The sequence below is a fragment of the Drosophila yakuba genome, chromosome 3L (genome assembly GCF_016746365.2).
Source record: "Drosophila yakuba strain Tai18E2 chromosome 3L, Prin_Dyak_Tai18E2_2.1, whole genome shotgun sequence".
In the NCBI taxonomy this organism is placed as follows: Eukaryota; Metazoa; Arthropoda; class Insecta; order Diptera; family Drosophilidae; genus Drosophila; species Drosophila yakuba.
The window spans coordinates 9,513,123-9,535,300 of record NC_052529.2 but is presented as its reverse complement, the minus strand read 5'-3'; the positions used below and the strand labels follow the sequence as shown (position 1 = coordinate 9,535,300).

Here is a 22,178-nt window from a genome sequence, read left to right as displayed (position 1 = left end):
CAATGAAGCGCGTAAATTGTGCCGTCGATGTGGGTTAGGAATGGAGTTCTGCAGCTCACATGAGTAGGTGATTAATTCCTCGCATTTCAACATCGGCCGTATCGGATGAAAGCCGGTGCGGGAAATTTGCGCCGTTGAGTAATGGTGACCGGTGCTTGGTCAAATCAATTAAGTTTCAATGGAGTGCTTAAATTAATTAACTAAGGTTGCAACCGGGTGGCTGGTAGAAATTTGCCATGGCTTATAAATTGCAATCTTTATCACCTTAGCCACCGTAGCATAATCGCCACTCCCCTTTAAGCATTCCTTGGGATTTTCAACAGCAATTATCGGTACCCACGTCGTAAACACCCAACTACAAGTTGCATTTTAATTAGTTTCGCAGCAAAAGTAAATTAGAAATCCACACCCCTGCGTCTGCAGTAAAACGCATCCAGATTGACGTAATCGCATTCCGGGAATTGCACATAAGTGGCATACTGCTCCTCGGTTCTACCAGCCGGTCCATAAAAAGCGTCCAGCGTCGAATGCCACGCCAATTGTGCTAATAAATGAGCCACTTGCTCTGGGCCCAACAGGTGTTTCGTCTATGGCCATGTCTTTGTTTTCCCCTGAATCTCGTTCTGTCTTTTTTCCTTTTTTTTTTCTGCTCAAGCCCTAGAAGGCGGAGGCATTCACAGAGAAAAGCCGACTTGGCCATCGACTTAAAAGGGAAAGAAGCATAAAACAACAAAAACCCGAAAGCCATAAAGGCCATAAAAGCCAAACGTGTTCTTTTGATTGGTAAAAAGGGGCAGGGGATCGGGAATGGTGGATTGGGGTATTGGTTATTGGCACCAAAGAGCGGCCAGCTTCAATGGCCTATAGATATTCCGCACTTTGGTCAGCTCTGTGCTCCTCCACTTTGATTTTGATTGCCATAAATGGCATAATAATTTGGCCTTTGTCTATCCATTCGATCTCAAGATCTTGTTGAATTATTTCACATTTGGCCCATTATTGGCTTAAATAATTTCTTTATACGGGATCATTAATCACTGCGTTTCCGTCTGGAGGTGTCGAAATCGGAAGAGCTGCTAGCTGCTTGAAAATCTGTTCTTCGCATCTCATTAATCATGCTCTAAACTTATGGTCATTTATAGGCGAGCGAGGTGTGTTTCAGCAAGTTCTAAGGAACTGCAGAGCATTCAATATAATTAAAGGTCAGCAATTTTAAAGCCCTTCCACTGGACACAAGTAAATTGAAAGGATATTCCTGTTCCTTGTCTAAATATTTTGCTAATTCCTTCTTCCTTGCCATTTGCGAAACTCAATACTTCAACCCCTTTTGTGCAGGGTTAATTTATTTGCCAGAGGGTTGAATTTCGAGTTGGGCAAATATTTGCCCAAGGATTTTTTGCTTAGCGACGGCCCTGTCTTTAATTGCGAAGTTGCTTCTTGAAAAAGTTGTACACTTTGGTGGGCATTAGTTTAACAAATTCAATAGCTGCTTGAACTGATCCTCGACGTTTAAAGGGGTCTCGGTGGTGGTTGGTGCTTCGGTGGGTGCCTCGGTGGTCGTGGTTGTGGTGGTGCTGGTGGTCGTTGTGGAGGTCGTGGTCGTGGGCTTGGGCATGGGCTTCGGCTTAGCGCGGCCATCCAGACAGGCCTGCAGGTAGTTGTAGTTCTTGGCAGTGGACTCCACATAGTTCCGCTCCGCCCGCTGGCAGCACTGTCCATGACGCAGCTCCACCACGCGGTAGCGTTCCTCCAGCACGCTGGCCGACTCGGAGGCGTTTCCCGAGATGCTGTAGGTGGACACGGTGTTGTTGGAGCCCTGAAATGGTTAGGAATTCACAGTAGAAGAAAGTTTCTTTCATAGTTCAAAGTTCATGGTTCCACTCACCACATTGGCATGACACTTGAAGGATTCGAGGGTTCCGTTGAGCTGGTTGCAAGCACTGAGCTCACTGCACACTCTGTCGGATGAAAGTCGAATGGTCCTGCGTGTGGCCAGGAAGTCGGAATCGATGCCCCTCCTGGAGTCCGCTGCCGCATTGTAGCAGCTGGTGTAGTTGGCACTATACAGCTCCGCGATCAGGTTCGATTCACCGATGTAGCCACCGAAACATGCCACCGATGCAAAGGGATCTCTCTGCGTCACTCGCGAACTGAGGAACAAACGGGTGAGCCCATCCTGGGTGGGCAGACCCACGTAGGGTGGCAATGGTCTGCTGATTGCCTCCGCAGGAGACACAACCAATAAACCGATCATGGCCAGCGAGGCCAGCACTTGCACGGACGACATCTCGGGACACATTGCAGATATTCACCGGAGACAGAAGCTCTTTTGACGCACTGCCTCCGACGGAGAGCTCTTTTATATGCACACCCGATGCTGCTGACAGGCGCGGTGATAAGAATGTTATGTGATTTCCTTTCGCGATGCTCTTATCTGTTTTGCAAAACTTTTCTATTGCCTTGGCGCATTATCTTCTGGCCAATGATAAACCATAGATAAACACCAGGCTGCTGTATTGCTTGAATTGGGATCTCGTCCAATTTACGGCTTCCGCGAAGTGCATTTCTTTTTCCATTTACAGCCTCTATTCATCTTTTATATGACGTTGGAGAGCATTTTCGAATCGCCGTGACTAACTTACCATGGTGTGAACGCATTCTAAGTAGCTGGTTAATATTGGCCGTAGGTAAATACAGTAATTTACGTTGATAAACTCGGGATTCTTTATGGCGCGCCACGCTCATCCGCTGGGCAAATACACTTTGTTTGGGGGCCTAATTTTATAATCTCCGCAAATATTGGAACACTGTTTGTGGCTAAGCTCGGAGAGTCGCATTGCGATTAATTGGTTGTAATGAAAGGTGGATGAGTAAGTGTCTATTAATAGTGTATACCCCTGAGTTATTAAGTAAATGGCATATTTATAACCAATAAAATACGGCTCCATTTAGAATTAGTCTTTACTTAATATGTATTTAAAAATCAACAGCGCGTTATAAGTATTCAGTGATTAAGATCATAATGCTTACATACTATGTATCACGAACATCCCAGTTACCTTTGACCGAAACCCCAATGCAATTGGAAACTAGAAAACAAGATCTGGATGGATCTACGACTTTCTGGGCCTGAGACCCACATTAATGCCCGAAGCTGAGCGCAGGATGAAGTTCAACATGGGCTTGAGCTCCTCTCCGAGGGGCAGCAGTTCATAGAACCTGAGGACCTTGCTGATCAGGGCCTTCATTTCCAGAACGGCAAACTTCTGGCCAATGCAGTTCTTGGGTCCAGCACTGAAGGGCACATAGGCAAAGGTGTCGTGGCCCTGCTCCTCACCGTCCAGGAAACGCTCGGGCTTGAAGCTGAGTGGATCAGGGAAGTAATCCGGATCCCGATGGGCATAGTAGAGAACCAGATAGATGCTTGTGTCCGCGGCAATGGTCTTGTTTCCGATCTTCAGCTCCTTCTGCGTGTGCCTGCCAACAGCCGGAACTGGTGGATACAATCGCATGGTCTCCTTGATCACGCATTCCAGGTACTTGAGTTCCTGCAGCTGGGCTTGGGTCACTGGAGCGGAGGGATCGGGGCCCAGGATGCGCTGCAACTCCTCGTAGATGCGCTGCTGAACCTCGGGATGTCTGGCGATGGCGTAGAGGGCATGGGACACACCACTGCTGGTGGTGTCATCGCCCTCGAACATGAAGGTGTCCACCTCCTCGCGTATATCCGCATCGGACAGCGGCTGATTGTCGATGCTCGACTGCAGCAGGATGTCCAGCAGTGCCATCTGCGACTTGCTACCGATCTCGGCATCGCCCAGACCTGCAAGAGATTAGGCAAAAGTCAGTGATGACATATGACTTCCTCCTGGTGACTCAGCTGCACCCACTCAGCGGTCGGTAGGTGCCGTCGGCCTTAGCCCGCCGCACGGTTTCTCGCCGCTCGCGGATGACCTTGTCGGTGAAGTCGTGCATGACGCGGATATCGCTCAGCAGTTGGCGGTGCAGCCAAGGTGCCGCCAGTGGGAACAGCCAGTTGTAGCGCCTCGAGAACCTGAACATGCGATCCGGTTGGATATAGACCACACTGCAGGGAGTGGAAGTGGTTGGAAAGTGTTAGCAGAATTTCAGTTGATTATGCTGATATGTTTATTGTAATGCCCACCTCTTCAGCGCCTTGATGTAGGGAAAATCGGGGTCGTTCTGGGCATTCACCTGGACTCCCATGGCAGCCTCTGCAAAGAGTTCAAATAAATCAATACTGAATATAAGCATGTAGTTTAGTATAATAAATGGGACTCGAACCGCAGATATTGGTTATCCTTCAAGCTCAATATAGACCTTTCTACGTCGGTCCAAACTTTTTACGACAGTCACTATAATTGTTTTAATTGTTTTAATTAATCAAAAACAAATAAATAAATATAAAAATAAATCATATCCAGCAAACAAAACCAATTCTCAGAATTCCAGCGTGATTTATTTAAAAGTCAAGTCTAATGTGTTTTAATTGAAGTTGTAAAATATCTTAATCTCTTCGCGACTCACCTGTTATCACGTCAAGAGCCGCCAGTGACACGTGCTTGAGCATATCCACCGTTGTCTTACCATCGGCCAGCTTCCTCAGATGGTCCACCATGACCCCGCTATTTCGATCCATGATCTCCACATAGTGTTCGAGGACCTTGAAGTGAAAGGCGTGGGTGAAAATCTTCCTTCTGGCATGCCATTTTCGACCCGTGCTAACAAGCAGTCCATCGTTTAGAAATGGGCGTAGAAATTGATAGAGTTGACCCTTTGCCAGGAGTGTGGTGCTGCTCAAGATGGTCTCAAAGTACTTGAGGTCCTTCGTGTAGACCAGGGACTCGCCCAGGATCCAAAAACGAAAGGTCTTGCCATACTGATCGAACTGTTCGCCCACCCAAGCGATAATGTCTGAAAGGTTGAATAGTGTAAGTTTTTAAACAATATTACTTTCTTGGTCTATGGAACTCACTCTCCGCTCCCAAGTGTAGAGCCTGTAGTCCACAGCCCAGGATCGGCAACGAAAGAGGTCCTGGGATACCAGACTTTTCAAAGGCGAGGACTCGCTGGCGCTTGCGTCCAAAGTCCCAGGTGAGGAGCAAGATCAGCGCTGCTGTGATCAAGGTCAGCCACATGTTTGCTACTGCTGTGATGACCTTTTGGGTGTGATTAAATCCGCGAATTAGCCCCGAATCGGTTCAGAGTTGGTTGTGTTGTGATTCGGTTTCACTTTTTGCGTTGTTGATGCCGCTGCCTTTGTAGTTCAACTGTTTGGGCCGAGCGATGATAACCGGCCGCTTGACCAGCCAAGCGCAATTTCAGTTCAGTTTTTAAAACTATATATATTCTCTGTATAATCGGATTCTCTGGCTCTCAGCACGTTCCTCTCCGGGGAACTGGTTTTGGTTGAAACATATGAGTCGTGTTTAGATTATGAGTCCGAGTGTTGCAAGTCTCCGTATGCGATTCGCATTCAAAGCGGGCTTTTTGTTCTGACAGATAGTCAAAGTGACCATGTCGACTGAGCAAGTGCTGATATTGAAAGTGTAAAGTGTACATACAGTGAGCTTTCGATGCAGTGAAATACAATTAGTGACCTGATTTATCAGTATTAGTTTAAATGTGTGCTGAAATTCCAGTTCTGCTAGGTAATTACCAAAGTAATCTCAATTATTTATAGAGCCATTGCAAAAAGTTGTCTACTATTTCGTTAGATTATTGTACTTGTTCATTGTACAGTATATTGTTGCCTACTAAAAATTTGCCTCGTAATCCAAACCAAATTACTGAGCTTTTATAACCCCAAGCAAAACACTTTTAAATTGTGCACACCATTGCGTCGCAGTGTGTGAAGTTGCCGATCGAGTAAAAGGCTCACACCTCAATTCTGTCGAGTAATTAAAGGTAAATTTATGCACCAGACAAACCCCTCGAAAATAGCAAATTCGCGACTTGGCGACATGCAGGGCACCCAGGAAACGGTAGCATCTTCCGATGAGCAGAACAAGACACTTGACAAGCCACCAGTCCAAGCCCTCCACTTCCTCAGTCCATCGCACCTCACCTTCCCCGCCAGAAAACAGAAAAACAGCTGTGACAATCGGAGCGCGGCGACAAGACACGAGACCAGACCTCAAGACTACACTGGCAAAAACGGGTAGTAATAATAACAAAGGGCATTAAGAGGAGATTTATCTTTTATTTGATAGAAAAATATTTTATAGAGACTTATAGAGACAATGATCCATGTCTTATTTCCTAAAGTATAAAAACAAAATGGTAATAAGGATTATTTTTGATTACCATTACCAAAAGTGGTTTTCTCCAAGTGGAAGAGGTCTCCAGTTGAATGGACTGCGATTCCTGCTCGTAGTTCTGGTTGCCGTTGTTCCCGGTTAACTCGTTGAACTTGGCGGCAGAGTTCATTGGAGTCGAAGTAGATGAGTAGAAGACCGGGCTGAGGGCATGGGTTCGGAGGCATTGAGATATGGGCGAGGCGAAGTCGACGGAACACCGGAGCACCGGAGACAGTCGTAGCAAGTACATTCACTTGGCGGTCAATTAAGGCACTCGGATGACATCCGCACATGTTCCGCCGACATGGTCGTGGGCCTGGCCAGAAAACAAAACAAGTTATCAAAACGTCGAAAAGCCCGAAAGAAGTTTACCTTTTTCCGCGACGATGACGCTGTTCCTCTGACGCCAGCCGAACGGTAAATGGGAGCGTCACATCAATCTATATATATATCTATATATACATATATATATATAGATATGTGTGTATCTGTTCCATAGAAGATACCAGATATAAGCAGAAAGCAAAGCAAACAGTCGGCCAAATTGTAGACCATCTGAAAAACGTCGACTCACTTTATTCCCAGGGAAACTGAAGCGGAGAGCTTAAGAATTTCATGGTGAAGTAATAGAGGTAATTATGCGGGTCCCAGAGTTGGGGAAAATGTAGGAAAACTCAATCAATAAGTGCACGCCCATCTGCAGGACCGGGAAAAAGCGGTGACAGGCACGTCGTACCTACAACCCCAATGAAAAATGGATTTCCCCGCCCCTGATGGCATTCATTTAGAGCTGCATCCCAGATCTTAGCCAGCTGTAAGTGGGATTCGAGGAAAGTCCTTTGTCTGGCCAGCCCAAAAAACGCATGTTTCCTGCTTCCGCTGCAGTCAAAACACGGAGTCACTCAACTGTCATTTACCCATGGCCCCGACATGAATCTCCCCCAGATTCAACACCCCCATCTATACCCATTGGCAGCGAACAAAGAGCCAAAGAGCTGAGTTTTGTTTTGACGCATTTTCGGCGTTGCCCCGGCAACCGGCAAACCGAGGAAGCAAAAGAATAACACGTCTGGGGATCCCCCAGTGGGTGGGGCTCTCGGCGGTGGATGGGGCTGCTCACTGGAGGGTTGCTTCTGCCGACAGCACGTGTCTGGGATACTGCGCCTGCTCGTGGAACAACAAAAGCAGCTGATTGCAGGAGTTGCTCAACAAAGTTGCGAAGGCAAATGTTGCCAAGTGTTAACCCCAGAAAGGCTGAAGGTCTAAAAACTACAAATCTAACTTATAAAGCCTTTAATCCGTATCTTTTGTGCAAGAAACTGCAAAATGCGAGATATTAGCTAAACTTCTTTGTGCTGAGTTGTAGTGCAAACCATTGCCAAATTTCGATTTCACAAAGGCAAGCTAAAAGTCGCGACACCTTGAACTTGAGGTGAAATTGTAGCTTTTGGCTGAGAGTAACAATTAAGCAAGATTTTCAGCGGGGCGAGTAAGCAAAACTGCTGAACAAAAGGCCCGAGAGTTGGTAACTATTTGTAAACCTTCCACTGGGTCGGCCTAATGAAATGTCGAATGGCCAGACAAAAGAGCCAAGCAGCCCAGGTAAAAAAGCAAAAATAAAAAGCGAAAAAGCTGTAAGCCCATGTTGACGTCGTAATTTTGCATCATTACCACCGCCTTCAACTGCTCTCCTCCGCCGACTTGAAAAGCGGGCAAACTGCGGCGTGGGAAAGTCAACCCGACGCGATCTTGAATCTGGCCAACTATGGGATCTGGGATCTCCGATCTTGGATCTTGCATCTCGCATCTCTGAGATCTCCGCTCATTGTCCGGATCTTCCATTACCTTTCAATGCTCTCAGCAACCTGGCTTGGCGCCTTCGTGGGTAATTGTCACTCTTTCGGCTGCCAAAATCGCTGCTATTGGAACTTTTGCGAGTCGCATTCGCTTTCAGCCATAAATCATTGCATAAGTCAATTTCTGCTTACCTGGTGATTTATATGACGCGATACATTACCGGCAATTCACCTGAGTTTCATATGGCTGCACTGGCAAAAAAGAGTGGCTAAACATAACTTGAGATCATATTAAACCAATATCAATGGCTAATATACACAAGGTCATATATATAGAACACATACTTGTGTTTATTAACTTAAAAAAAAGTTTAACACAATTTGAATGATAATTGTATATTTTTCTGAGTGCGGCCACACGATCCAACTCGATATCATTTTGCGGTTTGCCATCAAGTCAGATGCTTCTGTTGGGAATATATCATATTTTAGTATTATTAGCTGCGAGTTATTATTATTTTTACTTACTCAGCCTCAAGTGCGGCTGTAACCTTGCTGAAAACCGCTCAAACTCAAACAGTTGCCAGGGCCGTTGATTTATGGTTGCCTTTAAATCGTTTATCTCGAACCGGGTACTTGACATAGAGACAATGACAGAGACCCTCTAGGAACGGATAGTTTGCATTGATCGCCATTGCGAGTGCAGCAGGCTCTGTCGTCGTATAATTTATGTGAGGTATTTTTGCATACATTTTCAACACCTTGAGTGAATCTGTGGGTTTACAACTCCATTAGAGATCTCATTTCGTGTGAGGGCCTCATAAAGCCAAGGCTTGGTGGCGTGCCATTTTTTATGCCGCGCCAAATAGTTTATAAAACAATTCATTTTGTTATATCATTAAGTCGCCATAAACCATAAGACGCTGCCGCTGCCGCATTGCCAAACTGATCGCGTGATCACTCTCAGTCTCGGTTCACATTCACTTTTGGCCAAAGAAAGAAATTTCAATTTTAATTACCGCACCAGGTAATTCAATTACAAAACGCAAGTGAGCTGAGCAAGTGGACTGCTGATCAACGATCCCTGCAATGGCTTCTAATTATATGCAGAAGCGTCTCAATTCCATGGAAACTGAGCTCCCAGCTGTCAGTCGTGTGGAATGGAGGTGGTATCGCCTGGCTTTTCATATATATATCTTCTGGGTGTGCCCCAGCATGTCCATTCACCGCCACCGCACCCAGGAGTTTGGCACTCAAACTAATTGCTTGCTAAACGCTTTCCAAAGGGCAATTACTGCACTAAAAAACTATAGCTATCGACTGTGGACACAGAGGAAGTTCATGTCCCGCGGAGACACTCGCGTGTCTGCCCTCTGACCTATGGCTCCTGGCCAGAGATACTCCCCAATCCCAATCCCAATCTCACTCCACCTCCATAGCGTCTGCAATTTCAGCCATTATTCCATTAGCCAGGCTTTTACTTTGATTTCACGTCTCAGCAGTTGTGGCTAAACTTTGAACTTTGCCAATGCCATTTTCCATGCGGTTATGCATGGTAATTGAAATCGAGTTTCATTTGAGTTTCAATTGAAGAGTTTTTTTTAGAGATGTATGCGTTGAGCGAAAATTTACATTTCAATTAGAAGGATGCTTAGTAATATATTTCTAAGAGTCTTAATACTTGGTTTATATTCTACAATACATCTAAGTGAATAGAAAATATTTCCAAATCTTCCTTGGTTTTCTGAAGTACCTTATAATGTGATATTATCTGCTGCACAGATTAACACGATCAGCAAACAGTGGACACTTTGTCCCACCTTTTAGGTAGATGAGGTCCGAAAACCCAGCACCTGGTCAGCGTTTGCCTGTCGCGGTTCTGTCAAAATTGTTCCAAATCAATATGCAATTTAGCTGTCAGCAGTTTGGCTGTTTGTTTACCTGCCGCAGGTTCGCAGGTGCCGAGCCTCGACGGGATTGGGATTGGGACTCAGATGGGTGCACGGTATACCTAAGTGTACTGGGGCCCAGTCTATTTGGCCTGCTCATTCGTCTTTGTTCGCTCGTCGCGTGCAGTTCGCTTTTCAATCGCTTTTCCAGTGCTCCTCGGAGTAAAGAAACCACGTGCAGAGTTTTTCCAAATGTGAGTGCACATCTGACATTGCCAAATCGAAATCCAAACAAGTTCTTAGCGGTTTCTGAATGCCGCCTGTCGTGGCGAATAACCCGTGACATATATAAATGCCGGGCCCATTTCGTTGGGGTTTTTGAATTCCGGCCGACTTTGACTCACGCTGCGAGATATTTCTTAAGGCGGTCAGAATCCAGCAATCAAAATGTACCGAATCGTGTCCGGTGACTAATAAGTGTCTGGTCAGAAGATTATGAAAAATCTCCGAGTCGTTCTTAACGGTGCCGCTCAAAAAAAAAACAGTGAATTTACAAGGCGGTTTCCATTCGATACAGATAGAATCTTGTTTTGCTGAGACAAAGCCCAGCTGTTGATCAATGGAAGTGCTGAATGAAATCTGCGGGAAAATAATAACGATTCCAGTGGAATTCTATGCCAAATCAATCGAAGATAACAATGAATTGTGTTGTGCCTCTACGAGTATTTGCAATTTGTTTCATTGACAAAACATAATTCCAATAAATCTATAAACTGGCATAAGAATAGTTTCCTTAGCTAAGTTTTGAATAATGCAGCTATATTTTCCAATTACTTCCAACGTCGTACATGGTTTAAAATGACAGTTGATACAAAGAAAAAACTCAAAGACTTTGAGGATAATCCCCTGAGCCAAGCAATCAACTTGTCTCATTAACCGCCCGCGGTTTTTTAACGTCAATGTCTGACGCCAATAAAAATGAGATCCAGCCATAACAATAACCGATCCGACGACCATTTGCAGTAGAAGAAAATGCCATTTGCCATTTGTGAGGAAATTCGCTGCCCAGCGCCTAATAAAATCCATGGTCCATGGATGGTCCCCTATTAAAGGAGAAAGTTGCATTGCTTCGGCCGCAGAGGAGGGCAAAAAAATCTGAGCAGAAATAAAAGGCCGACTGACTGTCGATCGCTTCCTGGGCATTCTATTCGAAGGGGGACGATGTTCGAATAAGGCGGCTTACCTCGTTCATTAGTGGCCGGGAAAATGCCATGTCACGAGTTTCCTATTAAGATGGGGGAAAATGGGAACGGATTGTGGAGTCCATTGAGGAAAACGCACGTTTTCAGTAACTCCTGCATGCATTCGCGACTGCACTCGAAGCTCCTTATCTCGTATCTCATGGATTCGCACCTTAATTGCCACACTTTATGCACACTTTTAACGGTCTATCTGTATCTGTATGTATCTTTCTCTTGCAGCAATCTCGTTGCGAAAAGCAAAAGTCACTCGGGCATAGCAGCACCCATCGGCCTTGGCCCCCAGCTACCACCACTTCCCCTCGGCGGCGGCTTCGTTAAGTTGCGTCATGTAGCCAAGGAGGAGGATACCAGTAGCAGCAGCACCACATCCTCCGCCAAGGAATCGCCAGATAAGAAGGATCTCAACCAGGAGCAGGCAGAAGCTTCGGGAGACTCATCGCAGCCACAGTTACTTCAAGGCGTCCAACGATCATCAACCGAGGTGAGTGTGGTATTCATCATCATAGGTCTGCTTTCAGATTCATTGAGTCAAGTAGAAATATTCCTTCTATTGTAGTTATCTATAGTTGATAAGCAGTGCTCAGTCAGAGTTAAGAATGAATCAAAGCACTTATCTGTTTCCCCTTGGATAACTTCCCCTAATTGTATCTGACCCAGTGTCAATTAAACCGATTCACGTGTGAGCTGATGCCAACCATTCATTATCCATTTATCCATTTATCCAGGTCATGGGCCCCGATCAGCGGTCTTTGGTGATTTCGAAGACCGGCTCCATTGCGGAGCGTTTGGCGGCACTGCACAAAAGTGGCGAGGACGACTGGAAGAAGCGCATCTCGAAGCGCGACGAAGTCGACGATGTGCACCGTGAAAACTACGTAAACGTGAGTACCCACCACTTGTATCTTGTATCTGCAATCTTGAATATGGAGTATGTAGTGTATATGGTATATGGTATCTGGTATCTGGAAGATAGGTTAAGCTGCAATGCGTGCGGTGGTCTGCTGTGGACCGCAACGAAGCCGATCTCGATCTCGATCGCAATTGCGTGAAAATGGTTTCCTTATTGCTAATCGTTTTGTTTATTAACGTTGTTGCTGTTGCACTTTTCTCTGCAATTTCTGCAATGTGCCCGTTGTTCGTGCAATGCCAACTGAGCGTTAAACCTGACGGCAATGACATAATAATGCGAAAAGTGCAAGTGATACCGATCGCGGAGGGTTGAGGATGTGGATGGTGGTGTTATCTGCTTGATGTGTGTGACTTACATCCGAGGGGAACGAGGGAGTGACGTAATTGGAGTGTGTGCCGCGATAAGGTGTCTTGCTGAGAACTGTGTATATTATTATTATGAATAATCAGAATGGATAATAAAGTCAAGAGCAGGCCGCTCTAAACTCACCTAAATACCTGTAAACTGACTCAGCGATGCTAAAATGCAGTATTCGATAAGAAACTTAAACACTAACATCGCATTTTTTTTATAATTTATTGCTAAGAACTTTATATTTTTAGTGTTTAATCGTATTCCAAATGTAATTCTTAGTTTTACAATACAGTTTCCTTCTTCACTTGATAATTTTACATTACGTATACGTCCTGTATTCTACATGTCGTATACACAAAAACGTTGCATACATTCAGGCATAGCGCCACCACTCGCGTAAAACGGCGTATGTGACTCTCACAAAAAGTATTGCATACTTTTACGGGTAGCGCAGCCCAACTTTGCATTGATTTTCAAATGAAAACGAACTTGTGCACCTTTTTTTGGGTGAAGTGCAAGTTTGGCAAGTTTGTGGTTTTCACTAGCCAACCCAAGAGCTTCGCCTGCTTTTGCCTTATTATTTATGGGCATGAGCACTTTGCGGCTGCTATCAGGCCTGGCTTAAAATCCGATTCCGTTTGGACTGTCAATTAGCCGATCCATTGAAAACTGCCGCTGGCTTTTGGCGAGACATGAAGTTTAGTGAACTCTCTCTAGTAAACGGTTACTTCTGGTTCATAATTATGCGGGCACTCTTCGCCCGCCCTTTTCGCGCCTTCCCCCCAAAGTAGTCCCCGAAGTAATCACACTTAATTACTGGGACTCCGCCTCCTTATACGAGTTTTTATATGTATATATATATAGTGCCCACCATCCCAACGTCTGTTGGTAGGAGAAATTGTGAGGAAATCGTGTCAGAGCGATCTTCTGACCCACACACCAAACAAAATGCATATTATATTCCCCACTCTCGAGCGAAATGAGTTTTCAAGTGCTGTCGCTTTTGTTATTGTTGTCGTTGCTACAGCTGTTACTGTTTTGGATTCCCTATTTTCAGTGCACTGAGAGAAAGAACTGTGTCTTCCTCTGGCAAGACTTGTAGGTTGATCATACATTGTACTAAGAGTTACTGAACATTACTTTCTGTGTGCTTGATGACAAGACAGTGGGACAAGGTCAATGTGCAGAGCATACTAAATATATTTAGAAACGATACATCATCTGAAAGGGAGTGCCCGTTTGGCTTACTCTCCACCCCAAAGTTCTACCCTCATTTTCCGCCCCACACGACACTTGACGCCCATTATAGTACAATTTATTAATAATTAAGATGAATTTCTGTTTTCTCTGCTCTGATGGGCGCGAGACACTCGAATTCATGCGCTGTTTGGCAGACGTCCCAGGTGGCGTATGCGCAATTAGTCTGCCCAACTCTTTGACGCAGTCCCCAAGCGCGTGTCAAGGCAGAAAGAAATCTTTGTAATTTAGCACAATTTATCAGGCCACGATCGCAGAAAGCCAGCGAGCGGAGCAAATGAAAATGCGCATAGTAATGAAGGGCTCGCCGGGATCCAGAATACAGCATCCAGAATACTGCATCCAGAATACAGCATCCAGAATACAGCCTCCAAGATACAGCATCCAGAACACAGCATCCAGAATACAGCATTCAGCATCTAGCATCCAGCATATAGGTTCAGCATCCAGGAGTTTCGGTTCCAACAGGGCAGCTAAGAATATAAAGACAGCGTCTAGTTCCCTGCTGCTGCCTTCACAATTTGGAGGCAACTGCCAACTTACATTTCGCCATAATTTTCCAAACTTGCCTTGTGGGCTGTGGCAAGAGCAGCAACTGCAGCAGCTAGAAAACACACTCAGAAAAAAATACATCAACTTAATAATTAAATTTAACTTAACAACTTTAAAATATGAAATGAGAAAATTCATATGATTTTCCAGTTATTGTTTTTATCACACACTTTACTTTAGCAAATAGTAAATATATTGTGGGAAACATACTTACGTTTTTTCCCTTAAGGTAGCAACAATTACAAAGTAAAGAAATAAAGATGGTAAAGGAGGCGAACGAAGGTTGCTTTTGGAGCGCTTCTAACTGGCTGAAGTTGTTGTTTTAGGTTTTAGGGGCTTCGCAGGGTCCGCAGCATTTGATCTCTGCCTGGAGATCTTGAACGTGCTCATCTTCCAGCTGCAGGCCTCGCCTCATGCTGTTGTAAATTGTTTTGTAAATTTGATATACTTGCAGTTTTGTGCTGCAGCTCGCCGCAGTCTACTTCATTATCATTGTTGCCATTGCTGCTGCAATGTTGCTGTTGCGATGTTGCTGCTGTACTTGTTCATTAGTCCATGCCATCGCAGCAGAAAAACAGAAAAACAGCAGTAGCCCGAGCTGTTCATAAACTTCTAAAATCAACTGCGGCCCTCTGTTTTCTCCGTTTGTATCGGTATCTGTATCTGTATCTGTATATATATATCTGCGGCTGTATCTGTATCTGTATCTGGCCGATGTATCTACAAGCTGCAAGAATGCCTGCTTATTGCTGATTACTTTTATTGCTTCTGTGTGTGATTCATTACTTCTCGAGATAAGGTTGCTGGTTGCTCTCGATCCTCTACTGTGTACCTTTGTGTTCTTAGTTTCTTGGTAGCTATTGAATTTTTAGACAATTACATCATTTTGCCTCATGTACTTGTATTGCTGAACTTGCATTGGTTTATTTTTAGTGCGACCAAATGAATTTTGCGTTAGGCCTCCTTGGCTGCCTTCTTCTCTGGTGGTGATTCATCTCATCAGCTTGGGCAGATGTGGGCCCAGCCCAAAAATCTCGTTGTCCCTTTTTTTATGTGGTCACATTCCAGTCTCGAAGTGTACAGAAAATGTGTGTGTACGCAGATGATTGGTTTCAGTTTTGGTAGAATAAAAAGCAAGACTTGAAAACAGCTTCCTAAAATATTTTGAGAAATAGTAATGCCAAAGAACAATGACTTGGTCGGTTTCAAAGCTGATGTTTATTTTTGCAATTTCCCCACATTATAGTTTACCCTTCTTCACGGCTTGCCCGCAATGATCTTGTTTATTACGCTTAGTTTAATTTAAAAAGCCTCCTAAGCTGACGTCTTCGCCATCGGAGACTCCGAGCTTCGTTTTCCTCGAAGACCCGGCTTTTGTAGGAATCCGATCCCATGCGATGCGATGCGATACAATCCCGAGTTCCCGTCGAGTTCGGCGGTCTGTAAATTTACGAGGCAGTTTGAATCGCGACTTGGAAGCGAGTGGTTCGCACTTGGCAGCGGCAATGCGACTTTGATTTGAGCTCTCGATTCGTTTGACTTTGTTGCTATTGTTATTAGTATGCATTATTACCCGCTGCCGGTTTCAATTGACATTAAAATTGATAAGCGGCAACTAAGGCAACTAAAAATAAAAGTACAACTGCAGGCCCGTTGCGAGTTGCATAAGAAGTAATGCGAAGTGGTTTCCTGAGTTGCATAAACTGTCGAATGCAGCAGGAAGCGAATGGCACTGTTTTTATTTATCTATATTATTTTTTATTTTGGTTCGCTTGCATTCGCTTGGCTGGCTGAAAAGAAAAAGTGAAATATGAAATTATGAAAAGTGATATACAAATACCAAAGTGTTTCAAGGCTGGCTATTCCACTTGTGCGCACAAATACGAAAAAATACATACGTGACTACCCACACCCACCTGCAAATACAACAAATAGAAAACTTTCTCAAAGTGCGACTGTCAAAATAAAATCTTTGACATGAAGTCTCCGAAGTGACCGCAATCTCGTTGGCCATTACAAATCGCGTTGAAAAGATTCAAAAACAGAACTACAGCCCACGCAAATGATTCAAAAACATATATATACATACATAGGTATTACACTTTGGTTGGCACAAAATGTGTGTTCTGACATCGATAAGGCGCATCTGTTTCCACATCGAGTTGCGATGCAAATGTCTATATTAGATGGGAAGATTTCACAGAAAGATGACACAAATTTCTAAGGGGCGCAAAATCAACAATTAGCAATTAATTCCCATAAATCACAAAGAGGCACCCCAGTTTGTTGTTGCTCATCGTGCTGCTCTATATTTGGTTTATTTCCCTACGTGAGCTGTTTGCATATGTCGCGTTTCTGATAAACCAGGCAAATAGCACCCGAGATGTTGAAATGTGGAAAACCCTGCCAATATTTACTCTACTTTTGCAAGAGATAAATAATACATCGCTATAAAGAGCCTCTGCCTAATACGAAGAATATTAATAATATTTATATAAATAGTACCATAAAATGGTTAATCATATTAAAGTATAAGAAAATTACAACATTAACATTAAACAAATTGACTTTCAAGTTCGAAAATTGCACATTTTATGGCAGTGTTATACTTTTCGTACAAATGTCGCAAAGGGTTAAGGTTTGCTGAAAGAACTTCTTTGAAATGAAAGTTGCCCATTCGCTGGCTCCCTCGCACCCGCACGCTCTTATCAGACATAACCAACTACTTGACCCAAGGAGACCCAACCAGACCAACAACAACAACAAGAACAATGGCAGTCGCAACAAACACAACAACAACAATAGCACAACAGCATCATCAGATTGCGAAGAAGAATTCTGCGCAAGTGCGGCAGGTTTGCTCTCTCGAAGAGCGCACTCTTCTGGCTGCTGCGCTGCTTGAAGAGAGGAGCCAAGCAAAATAGAGAGAGAGAGAGAGTGGGAGAGAGCAAAAGCTCTCCGCTTGGGGAGCAGTTTCGTATCGCAGCGCTGAATTTCGCAGCGGCAGTCGCGTTCACGTCTGAGTTCGAAAAGAGGAGCCGAAGAGAGGAGAACGACCGCGAGGCGCAACGGAATACAAAAGGCGCCTAAAGAAACAAAAGAATCCGATCCGAAACAGCTCGCAAAAAACCAAACTGCAACTAAATAAATAAATATATATGAAGCTCGGGATATCAGATGTCGGGCCAAGATAAAAATACGCACTAATGAAAATATAAATGTAAATATAAATATAAATATTAATGCAAACTGCAGTCGCAAGGTGCAAAACGCAGCGGACACCACTTGAAGAAAGGTGTGTGGGTGTGGGTATAAAATCCTTAAAACTACGAAACTTTGGATACGAGCTTGCAATGTTTTGAGTGTCACTGTAAAATTAATTTTTTTAATGCCTTTCAAAGTTCTTTTTATTTTAAGTGAACAGAATTGAAGTGCAACAAAAGATTGCAAAACTCAAAACCAAGTTTAAAAAACATTTAAACAAAAAAAAAAATAAAATATCTTACAAACTAACAACCAACATCTGCGAAATGAAATGACCAGCTCTTGAAAACACGTCAAAAACTAAAAGTCCAACAAAATCTGAATAATTTCCAGTACTCTTTTACATATAAAAAGAGCATACATACATATATTTTTGTGGACAAAAAAAAAAGAAAAACGCGAACTAAGTAAATAAGCCAGTCACGGAAGACATTGCTAAATAAATAAAAACTCCAAGTAAATATTTTGCAATGTGTTCCGTTCTGCGACCAAGTGAATGCCAGCAGTAAAAATAAATAAAATATCCCATTAACCAATCCCCTTGCAGAGTGATGTGATGTCATAATAAAACTTTGCCCTTATCGACAATATATGGTAAAAGAATAGTGCAAAAACGATATCAGCGGAAATAGCGAGGTAAAAGTTAATAAATACCCGCCAAGCAAATCGAAGTGCAATTTGTGATAACACAGCGAGCATGACGGACTACACGGATTACGTGGAAACCGCCTGGAAGTATGCGGAATGGCTACCTTACCTCCTCGTCTCCTACGTGGTAGTCACCCTGCTGCCCAAGTCCCTCATCCGGATGAAACGCTTCGCGGACACGGACTACGAGGCGAACAGGAACATGTTCCATCGCTGCTACGGCCCAGAGCTGTGCTGCCACGTCCTGGCCCAGGAGCAGGTCGCCGGAAAGGTGAAACCCAAGGCCAGGAAGCCCGTGACCCGGGTCTATCCCAAGCGTCAGCAGGTGGCGCCCAAAGCGGAGCTACCGCCACCGAGTCCAGCGCCCGTGAAGCGGAGCAATGTCACCAAGATAGCCAGGATGTTTGAGACGGGCACCACGCGCCAGGTGAGCCGGGTGGCACCCATAACGCTACCCGAGATCAGGATGTTCGGAGCGAGCGATGAGTCCAGGGACTCCACGCCCTGCGCCTCGCGGAAAACCAGCATAGCCAGTCAGCTCTCGGCTCAGCTGCAGCACATCGAGCAGACGATGCACCTGTGGCAGGAACTGGACGAGGAGCCCGCCAAGAAGGCAGCCCACAGCGACTGGGAGCCCATGGCAGTGCCGGTTTCAAGGCGTACCCGTGGCACCTCTGCCACGCCCTCCACGGCCTCCCCGCTCTCCAGTTCTCCGGAAGCGGAGCACTCCCGCTCTCCGGTTCGCCTGAGGAAGCCGCCGTCGCTGTGCCTGCAGACCAGCATGGAGGACATCTTCCAGGTGATCGCCCGGAGTGCCGAGGAGCCGGAAGACTGTCCGGATTGCCAGTGCCTCTCGCCGGTGACCAGTATCGATGACATTCTCTCCGAGCGGAGGTTCTCACGCCCCCTGTCCGCCTACTCCATCACCGATCTCCTCAACGAAGAGCAGGCCTCCTGTATCGAAGAGACCACGTACATCAACGAAACCAGATGAGGAGCACATGGGATCCTTTTATAGTGCCATCCAACAGGGTCAGATGGAACCACCAGGTGAACTCCCATCCCATTCAGGCATTTGTCCAGGAAACAAAGCCACCGGAGACCTTGCCAAGTCCCAAGCTCACAGGAAACCGCCTGCATTTTGTTTGTTTAATCGCTGGAAACTTAAGCAAATCAAAGTAATGAATTTCCCACTCAAATCGCAATTGGCAATGGCAGTAGCTTGTACTTAGTAATCCCAATCAATTGTATAAACGTTTGTTATGTCCAGAAGCCGAATTGTCATTGCAAAGCATCTCATACACAGAGAACTGTACTGCTAAACTAATATGCTGATTGTACGTATTAACTTATGAATAAACATGAATTTGTATGGTAGTATTACTTATCGTTAAATGTTACTATAATGTACTATATGTTAGAAGTGAGAACTGTATCAAATGCAACACACGTCTTATTATATTCTTAATAAAGTGAAAACACTGTATATTCTGCTAGATGTTCCACTATGTGGACTATCTATGTATTTCTTGCACCTTCAGTCCGCCGCAGCTGCCAGCTAATTTATTTTTCAGTTTGGCAAGTCTTCCCATCAACCAGGCAAGCATCCAAGCGTGTCTTGGCCCCAAACACAATTTGTCAAATAAATTGACGCAAATCAAAACGTTGGAGCGATCATTAATTACAAATTGGGAGATGGGAGATGGGAATTGGGAAAAGTATTCACCGCAAAATGATTGTGATGTGAGGTAATTTCGTTGCTGTGGCTTTTGATTGATTCGATGGCGAGCGAAGGCTCTCAAGCGGATTTACAAAGTCGACGAGCCTGAAGATACACCATATAAACAACGGTGAAAGGTCTCATTGAACCTTGGATGGTGCAACAAGTGGCCACTGCAATAAAATCAAGAACGAACAATGAATCCGCAGCTGGCGACCTTATCAGTGCCATTATGCTGCTCCCCAGTTGATGGGGGCCGCACCCAGGGAACTATAGATAAAGCAGCTCTACAGATACATCAGTTCCGGGGAAAATTTCCAGTTTATTTCTCCACAATGAAGCCACCTAATTGGCCAGATGCCCACGCACTCCACGCACTTGATCTTGACCATAAAGCAATTGGCCACCTCAACTTGGCCTAATTGGCTACGATTCGATTTGATTTGATTTGGCTTGGTTTAGTTTTACCGGTTGCCAAAATCCACCAAAAATAGAGAAAACTGAATATGTTCATATGCTAATTTTAATATTTTTTTGTATTCTGAACAAATATGTTTCTCTTCTACGAAATACAGCATCTATACAGCGACGCAAATAAGCACAACGGCCAATAAAGTATTGTAAATTGGTATTAAGTGGCTGAAATGCTGTGGCGTCATACCTTTTGGGTGATGTGTATATATCACTTTTGGGACTCTCCTCTAGCGGAAGAATTCTACCTTTCGGTTTCAATCGCATCGTTCGTTAATCAAATTGTTGTCCCGCTTTGTTTTCCTTGTTCATTAGCCCCCTGCTCTTATCCACTGCGAGTTTTATTATTTGTTTTATCATTTTATTCACGGGATGATTCATTCCGAGGCGTTCGTATTCATTGATAGGTGCCAATGTATGACACACGCTGAAATTCAAGAGAAATATGTGTGTTGTTGTGACAAAAGAGTTGAGAGGGTCCTCAAGGCTGGCTACTATTTGTGTCTCTTCGATTGCAGTGCTTCACTTTCGGCGCTTTGAATTATCATAATTTATTGTGGAGCATAATTATCCGCACTTCAACTGAGTTGAGATAGACAGGTGCGCACAAATAGGTCTGAAGTCGAGCAAACATAGACAAACATTCCTAAACATTGCATAAGCAAATCAAACATGGATTTAACCACATTAAACAAGATAATGCGATTATGAACTTCACCCACAGACACGGTTCTGTTCAGATAAGATACGCTGTTTTATATCTCTATCGATATTTCAGTTGCGCCATAACTTATGCTGATGCCCGTGTAAACACATGAATTAACTTTTTGCTTGGCACTGACAGTTTGGGAATGTAAACAAATCAATAGTGCAGGGTGGCAAAATGAACACCGCGTTCCATATCGATAGCTATTCGCTTCTTATCTTTCCACTGAGTTGAGAGCACGGAACACCAAGAGAAACAAGTACTTCGGTTCGGAAGTACTGAAAGGTTACATGGAGATACAAAATGCAAAAACCTAAAATGAATATATAAAATGTTGTAATGATTATCTTCCTAGCACAGATTTAATAGCTAGGTAAATTATCATCATGGAACTGTTACCTTAGCTTCCGATACTAATCAATACTTTATTGGGCCCAGCTAGAAACGAAATAGCCCGATATTTCGCAGTGCAGGGTTATCTAATCGAATGACGCGCACTGTCTCCCGCCGGAGCTCTCCAGTTGCGCGGGTCTAGAGCTCCGGAGCTTCGAGGAAGGTGCGCAATTAGCCAAGCGGCGATTGGCAGTCGCCAGATTGGCATTGTGCTGGCTAGCAGCAAAGCAAACGGCACTCGAGTTGAGTCGAGTTGAGTCGGGTTCCCGGTACTTTTGCGCATCCATTGCGGGTCACTAATGGAGCGAACTTGCCTCTAAAGGCCTTCAGATTTCGAGGTGTGCCCGGGAAATGCGACGCAGCAGCTGGAAAATCGCCAATCGCCAATCGCTAATAATAAACAAACAAGCTATTAAATCGCCGGCATGGAAAAAGTAAAATTGGTAAAAGCTTTTTCCACAATCCCAAAACGTTTGGCAAACAGAAGTGTTTTGGCCCATGAGTCATTTGGAATTGGGAACAACCCAACGGCCGATAAGGCCGCAAGATTGTTGACCATATACTGAAGGCTATTAAGATTTGGTTAATTTCTTTATAAACGCGTTCATATTTGGAGCTTAGAGCGTGGGTGGTCTC

At 44.5% G+C, this 22,178-nt stretch overlaps 4 protein-coding genes and 1 long non-coding RNA gene across 20 annotated transcripts in view; 2 read left to right on the top strand and 3 right to left on the bottom strand.

The window, feature by feature from the left end:
• The window catches only part of LOC6533506 (supervillin), a 115,204-nt gene that overhangs the window by 89,051 nt on the left and 3,975 nt on the right, over positions 1-22,178 (top strand). For 11 of the 13 annotated variants that reach the window (XM_039374397.2, XM_039374400.2, XM_039374396.2 and 8 more), the window contains 2 exons: positions 11,487-11,748; positions 11,993-12,148. In XM_039374397.2, the coding sequence (XP_039230331.1) occupies positions 11,487-11,748; positions 11,993-12,148 (418 nt within the window). Of the gene's footprint in view, positions 1-10,157; positions 10,260-11,486; positions 11,749-11,992; positions 12,149-21,843; positions 21,986-22,178 lie in introns of those variants that run through there. The other 2 variants (XM_002094175.4, XM_015194599.3) reach the window with 2 other exon arrangements.
• Positions 1,259-2,376, bottom strand: LOC6533504. Its single transcript, XM_002094179.4, has 2 exons — positions 1,886-2,376; positions 1,259-1,816 (listed from the first exon to the last, which is right to left on the bottom strand). The coding sequence occupies exons 1-2, from the start codon at positions 2,297-2,299 to the stop codon at positions 1,466-1,468; spliced, it is 765 nt and encodes a 254-aa protein (XP_002094215.1). The 5' UTR covers positions 2,300-2,376; the 3' UTR covers positions 1,259-1,465.
• Positions 2,944-5,871, bottom strand: LOC6533503 (probable cytochrome P450 4d20). Its single transcript, XM_002094178.4, has 5 exons — positions 4,997-5,871; positions 4,549-4,935; positions 4,166-4,235; positions 3,891-4,087; positions 2,944-3,823 (listed from the first exon to the last, which is right to left on the bottom strand). Exons 1-5 carry the CDS (start codon positions 5,157-5,159, stop codon positions 3,114-3,116), a joined length of 1,527 nt encoding a protein of 508 aa, XP_002094214.1. The 5' UTR covers positions 5,160-5,871; the 3' UTR covers positions 2,944-3,113.
• LOC120321551 lies at positions 13,834-21,741 on the bottom strand. Of its 3 annotated transcripts, none has more exons than XR_005561216.1 (3): positions 20,634-21,741; positions 14,332-16,130; positions 13,834-14,261 (listed from the first exon to the last, which is right to left on the bottom strand). It is a non-coding gene; the product is annotated as an uncharacterized LOC120321551 (long non-coding RNA). The 3 variants fall into 3 exon arrangements; XR_005561215.1 differs by having other exon boundaries at positions 13,834-16,130; positions 20,634-20,870; positions 21,166-21,741; XR_005561214.1 differs by having other exon boundaries at positions 13,834-16,130.
• LOC26535493 lies at positions 15,881-19,738 on the top strand. 2 transcript variants are annotated; one of them, XM_015194602.3, is made up of 2 exons: positions 15,881-16,011; positions 18,152-19,738. In XM_015194602.3, exon 2 carries the CDS (start codon positions 18,302-18,304, stop codon positions 19,244-19,246), a length of 945 nt encoding a protein of 314 aa, XP_015050088.1. In that variant the 5' UTR covers positions 15,881-16,011; positions 18,152-18,301; the 3' UTR covers positions 19,247-19,738. The 2 variants fall into 2 exon arrangements, with proteins under 2 accessions (XP_015050088.1, XP_015050089.1); XM_015194603.3 differs by lacking the exon at positions 15,881-16,011 and adding an exon at positions 17,372-17,635.

Bases quoted from the DNA above. Each gene is read 5' to 3' on its own strand.
- LOC6533504 (XM_002094179.4), bottom strand. From the start codon at position 2,299: ATGTGTCCCGAGATGTCGTCCGTGCAAGTGCTGGCCTCGCTGGCCATG. The intron at 1,817-1,885 runs GTGAGTGGAACC...TAACCATTTCAG, and splicing joins TCAAGTGTCATGCCAATGTG to GGCTCCAACAACACCGTGTC.
- LOC6533503 (XM_002094178.4), bottom strand. From the start codon at position 5,159: ATGTGGCTGACCTTGATCACAGCAGCGCTGATCTTGCTCCTCACCTGG. The intron at 4,936-4,996 runs GTGAGTTCCATA...TCAACCTTTCAG, and splicing joins TCTACACTTGGGAGCGGAGA to ACATTATCGCTTGGGTGGGC. The intron at 3,824-3,890 runs GTGGGTGCAGCT...AATCTCTTGCAG, and splicing joins CGGCACCTACCGACCGCTGA to GTCTGGGCGATGCCGAGATC.
- LOC26535493 (XM_015194602.3), top strand. From the start codon at position 18,302: ATGACGGACTACACGGATTACGTGGAAACCGCCTGGAAGTATGCGGAA.